Source organism: Sander vitreus, chromosome 7 (genome assembly GCF_031162955.1).
Source record: "Sander vitreus isolate 19-12246 chromosome 7, sanVit1, whole genome shotgun sequence".
Lineage (NCBI taxonomy): Eukaryota > Metazoa > Chordata > Actinopteri > Perciformes > Percidae > Sander > Sander vitreus.
The window spans coordinates 26,502,881-26,510,330 of NC_135861.1; the positions used below are offsets into that span (position 1 = coordinate 26,502,881).

The following is a 7,450-nucleotide window of genomic DNA, read 5'->3' on the forward strand; positions in this document are numbered from 1 at the left end:
TGGTGGTCTTGAGATGCACAAAAAATTACCAACAATGACCATTTCCTATATCAGTTTTCAAGTGGAGTAGCGATTTAAGGAAACAATTGTCAGAAACTACCTATGCCCTTTGCCTTTTCTAATGTTGTACAACTCATTCAGGATATAGAAACACCTGTACTGACCTCTTCCCGTGATGCTCTTTGGGGGCTATGACACGTGCTTGTTAGATCCACATTCACGCAGGACTGCTAATTACAACATACAACTATAACAGACTCCTGTGGGTAACACTACACAGTACACACTTCAACCTAGGGCTGGGTGATATGACGATATATCTCGTTTCTATCACATTGCCGAAAAACCAGTGGCCGAACTGCGTAACGGCAATATTTACGTCATTTGGACGACGCTTTATGTTCTGATCCTTGCACGTTATGTTTTCTTTTGCACTAAAGTGCTTAATAAAATGAGAAAATTCTCAGTACTTTTCATTTGTCAAGTATTTCATTCACACAGGAGTGTACACAAATAGGCTGTGTTTTTTTTAAATAGACTATTTATTTATTCAATTACGAGAAAACGTAATGGAGATATGAAATTACCTATATCGGGATAGAAGATTTTGGCCAAATCACCCAGCCCTACTTCAACCTAATACGCCTGTTCCCAGACCTGACATCAGCAGAGTAAATGTGCTCCAAGGCGTCTGCTGTGCCCCTCTGGAGTTATGTTGTCTCGAGGTCACCAATATTCCCAGGGGCCCATTTTCCCCCGGACTCACATTCTCAGGCATGTCAGCTCCAAAACGTATTTTCTTGATGAGGCCATTTTCCATTACCTAACCCAGTCCTTATAAAAACATTATCAAAAGCCTAATTTCACTGAAGGGAGCCTAGCCCTCGCTGCTAAACCTGACCATCATGTAAACATGCAGAAACATTTAGTCTGTGATTCATAGTAGTGCTGTGCTGAACTGTGTGTTGTTTATCTTCTGAACGTAAACTAACCTAACCAGAGACCACCTAATCATGTTATCTAGAAACTATAACCCGCAGGTAATTGTTTACAGGGAAAACACTTTTCCCAAGTACAATACACACTCAGCCAGTGTGCAGCGACCAACACCGATGTACTTGCACATGGACAGGAAGTTATAACCCATTTCATGACTCGGGTCCATTGTGCTGCAGAGGTAATGTTACTGCCAAGAGCCTATATTCAAAAAGTTCTTTAAGACTGCTGATGTTAAGTAAAGTAATACAGTTTAAGTACACTTAAACTGTAAAATGTATAGGATCTTTATATGATTCTAAATTACTACACCTACTTTTATTTTGCAGGGCACAGAACAGCTGCTTTACAGCCTGTACAGTTTTCTCAAACACTCTCCAGCAGGGCATGTGCTTAATATCACACAGGAGTGAACACAGTCATTTGGTTGAAAGAAGGTAGTAATTGCAATTATCACAACCCAATCACATGATCTATTCTGTGTATTAGTTTCTTTAACTTGTGTTAGAGTGTCATAATCTTTTGAAGTGTGTAGTACAGTGGGTGGTTTTGTTTAATGCATTTTTCTTGTGGGGTGGAATAATGACGAGCACAGTTACCCACTCTGTAGGCGAGACATTTCTCCTTTTCTTACTCTCAGTGACCTTGGTGGGCTGTGTTGTGTGAGAAGAAGCTACAGATGAACACTGTGTGAGTTGATGAGAATTGTTACCCAGCTCTGTGGACTACAGATACCTGACTTTTTTTCCTTCTCTCTGTGTGAGAAAAATACAAGACCAGTCTTTGGAAGGCAACATTGCCATCCTGCAATACATGATGGATATGCTTTTCTTTTCCCTTTCCAGGCCTTTGATTAGGTCATTAGGCATCAGTTTTCATATCTTTCAAGTTGTATCTGTAGTTTATGTGAACTTACACATCTGACCTACACGGGAAAGCCTCACAAACACGTTTTATAACTGTACGCAACCTATGTATCCAGTCTACAAAGTCCTGTATACATGCAGAGCAGAACCACCTCAGCCAAAAGAAAATGAAAAGTATGTTTTGTTAACAAAAATTACACTGGGACGTGTCCAACTTTTGTTACACTAATGAAAAATATATCTCAAAATGTGAGCATAGATCAGGAGCTGTTAAGCTTGTGATTAAGTACGGTGAATTCTACTTCAGTGTGCTCATGTCTAAAAAGGAAAATGACATCTTTTGCATCTCATATCAAACTTGGGGCACAACAATCAAACGCAGGTTATCAAAAACAATCCGTCTTGTCCAGTGCTATCAGAATGTATGATGCTCATTAGTGACATTTAGAATCTGGAGCCAACACTTGCTAAGCAACCAAACAAAGCTTCAAGATGTTAGCAACGCCTGCCTCCTGCAGACATGATTACTCTATCTTCTCTCTCCAGCACAAAACTGAAATACACAGGCATTGATTATTTTGGGTTTAAAAGATATTCTCTCTCTCTCTCTCTCTCTCTCTCTCTCTCTCTCTCTCTCTCTCTCTCCTTCTTCTGTCTGGCGGAACCCAAACAGAATTGACTTTCCATGTCGTCACCTTCCTAAAATAATGGCATAAGTCATTTTTTCAGGTTTTTCAGAAAACACAAAAAACTAAACGGCCTAAGTCACACGCTTGACATAGGCAATTATACTAAAGCTGTAGAATCACAAGACCTGTTCAACTGAGGATGTAGGCATTTTTACCAGAGGTGGCCAGCACCATGAGGAGATGATTTAGGCAAAAAAATATTTTTTGTCAAAAAATGACTTAGGCCATTATTTTAGGAAGGTGACGATGTAGGCCTACAACCCTGTTGTGAGTGTTTTCAAAGTTCTCTCCTTGGCATACTGTTGAAGGAACTGAGATAAGGCAGGGAGAGGGGCCTGGCCCGGGTGAGGTATAGGGCTTGGGAGTGTAGGGAGGATCAATTAACTGTGGGCCCTGGAGTGGCCTTTAGACTCCTTGTGACTGCATGCCCTGCTAGGAATGTGTTTTTTAAGACTCGCTTGAGTAGTAATGCAGGATATTATAACAACAAAAGAACAAGTTCAGCAGTTTGAGAGGATGCAAGCACTGCAACTCTGGATGATGGCAGAGGTCAGTAGACCCATGAGGAGAGAAAAACATCTAAGCCGGCGATAGTTTAAAGAGTGACAAGAAGCCTGATATGTGCTTGAAAACATGATTATGAAATTGTTATAAAGAAGAAATTACAAGGATATCATATGACTTAAGATGCTAGATAATAATTAACCCTGATGATCAAAGCTTAAAGACAATCCAGTTTCCAACAGTCTTATTAGAAATGTCCGTTTTCAATAATGTTGGAGACTATCTATACTTGCTTAAGTGCTAAAACTTGCTGAAATCACACTTCTCCTCTGACATTGTGTGTCTTCCTATGTTCAGCAGAGGTCTAACACCAGTGAGAACCTTGGATTAATCTCTGCTGTGGGGATGTGATGTACCAAGGTATAGCTCACCATCTCTGGCGTACACACCTGCTTCATAGTGTCCTTTGAATTCAGGGCCTCTGGCAGCGGAGTCTAAGAGAAACAGGAAGAGAAACGTTATCACTACTGAGCCATTCCAAGTCCAAAGCCTCTGAAATAAAACAGACACCTTTCTTTGGAACAGGATTTCACAAGAATTAGTTGGACTGGTCGTTGATGATTATCTCGCTGCCGTTGCACCAAATAAACAGATAGAACCAAGCTGGAGCGTCCAGATAAAAAAAATAATGATTTCTTTTCATTGGGATGAAGGTCAACACAAATACATTATCTCAATCTGCGCTGTGTTACCATTGTCTCCAGCGTGGTGTGGGTGGGTGTCAAGTGAGTGTGATGAAGTGGGAGGAAAGAGTTCATAGACATCAGCAAAGGAAAGTACATAGCCTGTTGCCATGCATTTTGCTAAGTGAAAAGGTTGCTTTTAACTATATACTATGCTTTTTATATGAAAAGGCTTTTGAAAATCCATCCATTTAAAGGTTAAATGAACTGCAGCGTTTGCAACATATACAAGCATGTAACCATCTGCCTGTTATTTATGGAGACTCACTACCTCTGCGAGACAGATCAGCCCTAACTTGCTGCAATGTACAAATATTCATTTGGGGAGACCTGCTGGTGGCAGAAGAAAGTGTGGTTTTAGTGGTACTGAGTCATTTGAATGGCTTTGAATGAATATCATTCTGGATTAATGCATGACATAAACATCACTGATTACTGCTGTTATTTGTCATTATTATAGCTTACAATTTAAGATCAGTTGCTGGATAGAATAGTTTTACAGTTTTTGCCAATTGCTTACACACTGAAATCAAAAGTATTACACAATTATCAATGTCACCCTCACACTTTTTGCAAAACAATACACACACACAGAAGTACATCATGATGTCTCTTCCTTGCAATTCCAAAGCACTGACTATCAAATGACCACACCTATGAGCTAATCTGTGAAACACAGCCATCAGGTACGCAAACACATGATTGCTTAATTGTAGACACACCAATCAGGTTTAAGCACCAGGTAAGTAGGTAGGTCTAGTGTTTTCTGTACTGTATTTTCTGTTTTTTTCAGATCTTTTTATTTTTTATTTTTATTTTTTACTGTAATTGTAACCCTGTACTAGATAGAGTATTTTATGTCTGTCTGTTGTTTGCTGAGCTAACAGTGTTATGCACACTACTGCAGTAGCTGTATGAAAACTGGGACATGTTGACTGATTTGGGTATATGGAGAGAAATAAATGATATTTTCCTCAGTCTGCAGCATTGGTCTTGTGTAGTGTTTGGTGAACTCATTATATATTTGCACTCTCTCTGTGTACTTCATTTGCAGTACTCTAATCACTAAGAAGTAGAATTGCTAAACGTGTTTTAGATTAGCAACAGCAGTGTGTAACTGGTTCAAACTGAATTAAGTCATATGAAACGTGTGTGTTTCATATGGTAACACAATATGGTTTTTATAAATTAGTGTATAGTTTTAGCAAGAGTGTGTCATTTCCAAAGGGTCTGAGATGTTCTGCTAATTGTGTGTAGTGTTTTGAAAAACCGGTCCCTGTTTTCAAAATAATGCAAAAAAAACCTGTCAAATAGTGTTTTCATTTGCCAGGTGCGGCTGATTGCCTCTGCAATTTGATTGGCTGTCTGTCAAGTAGTAGCCTATGTGTCGTCTTCTGCTGGTAGTTCTTTTAAAGATAGTAACTGTGGCCATCATGAACAATTTGGGTTATCTTCTACAGCACAAAACGTCAGACTTCAGAACTAAAAGTTGAAATTAAACACCTCGGTGCCCACCAGCCGCGGGGTACTGTTATAAACCTAACCGCTGGTAAAAAAAAAACAAAACAAAAAAACAAATCTGATTTAACGTGGAATGGTTCTCCTGGGAAAAAAATGGCTAACGTTAGTTTGTCAGAGAATTTTTTTTTTTTGTGTGTTATTCGGAGGAGTTGATACCTGGTCAAGAACAGGCTTCCAGGATTCTCACGCATCTTTCTGAAAGGATGAACAAGCATCAAAGCAGCAGGACAACGCGGTAAAGTTGCAAGACTAAAGTTGGGCAAACATGCTAACGTTACACAAACTGGCAGCGCGTAACTTAACTTCCGCAGCTAGGCCTATGTTAACGTAACAAACAGGGGCTGAGCAGTATCAAATTGGTGAGTGCCTATTTGAATTATAAACTGTGGAAAATATGAAATTGCGTATTATGGGAAATTGTGTAATTTTCAGGTTTTGCATCTGTGCAGTAATCTAGTTGTCATTTAACATTCTCATGTGTGTAACGTTACTTCGCCCTAAATTGTAATTTCTTCGCTGTGTTCTTTGGCTTTGTTTTTATGATCACTTTGACGTCGTATAACGTTACCTGTATTCTAAAGGCAATTGCTTTCAGTGCCTTGGATTGCTCATGTTGCAAGGATAAATATTAAGGCCTTCTAAATGGGATGGGTACCTGTTGGCTATGAAGCCTAAATACGTGATGCAAAGTAAGTCATTCATACAGTGACAGACCGTATTGATCAGGAAGCTTCTCAACCTCACATGACTGATATACATCTGTCAAGTGTCTCCAGTCCCTCTAGAGACAGACTCTGTGGCGTTTGCTGCTTTGTCTAGCCGATGTGCAGCCAGCCGTGATGATCATAGCCTGAATGGCACATTGGCCAACAAAAACAACCCATTAGCTCCCAGCGCAAGTTTGTTACTGTAGGTGAAGAGCTTGAAAATATGGTATGTTTGTGATTTTGGTTCTAATTTAAGTATATTTGACTGAATATGACTCCATAAAACCATAAAGCAGTTGGTTCAGGTATCCTATGACCCAACCAAAATGATACATGAGTGGTTTGTAGGCAGCCACAATAAGGAACCTTTATGAATGTGAGGTATTTTGTTCTGCTTTGTCTCCATCTCTCAGCACTGGTATGAAATAGCAATAAGGACAGGGAGACGATGCCCTGGCATCTCCTAATAATGACAGCAAACAGAGCTCAGTTTTGCCCCTGTTGAAGGTATTCGCCTGCATAAGCTCAGAGAAGGAATTAGCAAATGCCTCAATGTCAGTTAAATTGTGCCAATTGTTGATATCATACCTCAATCAACAGATGTACTGGATAGTATTTTGGGGGAGGAATGTCTCTGCTTATCAAGCCTTAAATGTAGCATGCAAATCTAAAAGGAATATTGTTATTGAAGCAGATCTGACTGCCTTTGTGCCGGTTTAGTACTACAAACACTGTTCCCAAAGCAAAGATAATCATAATGTCAAGTCAATGCATTTATTCATTGTATGATAAGGGTGTTTAGTATGTTGTTAACTTGAACGTTACACTTTTGTGTAAATCTTATTGGCCTGGCGAAGACATCTCTGTGTAATATATCATGTATAAGATAACCTGAGTAAACACAAACTCACTGCAACAGGTTTGACCACTCCTGTGACATTGGATAATATGTGTAGCATGTTACATTGAGCCTATAAGCTCAGGTTGTCTGGTATCAGACTGACATGCCAGATCCAAAACATAATTGTCAGTTATTTACTGTAACTGTAGTATATAATATAATTGTACATACAATGATGATTGTAGTTTAACCTTTTGCGCTGACACGATATTTGGCTGGTAACAGCAGAGAATGCAGAATGCAGTCTGGAGATTTACAGTCGTCTTTGACCTATTAATGCTTAAAACGCCAAGTAAATTTAGAGCCTCACTGTTCTGTGTCTTCCTGTGACCTGGAGACTAAAACTTCCCCTTTGTGCATTCTTCTACAATCTCTTCTGTAAACTGAACGGGGATATTGTAGGGAAGGTGAACAATACACTATTTATAACCTGAGTTTAAGTTTAAAAAAAGACTTTGTGCTTTGTTACCTTCTTGTGTCTCCACACCCAAGCTGCTAAAACAATAGAGAAGTCTGCTTCAGT

The 7,450-nt window shown here is 39.4% G+C and overlaps 1 protein-coding gene across 6 annotated transcripts in view; it reads right to left on the reverse strand.

The window, feature by feature from the left end:
- Positions 1-7,450, reverse strand: part of rapgef3 (Rap guanine nucleotide exchange factor (GEF) 3) — a 34,416-nt gene that overhangs the window by 17,377 nt on the left and 9,589 nt on the right. For 4 of the 6 annotated variants that reach the window (XM_078255705.1, XM_078255706.1, XM_078255707.1 and 1 more), the window contains one exon: positions 3,487-3,549. In XM_078255705.1, the coding sequence (XP_078111831.1) occupies positions 3,487-3,549 (63 nt within the window). The remainder of the gene's footprint in view (positions 1-3,486; positions 3,550-7,450) is intronic. The other 2 variants (XM_078255708.1, XM_078255704.1) reach the window with 1 other exon arrangement.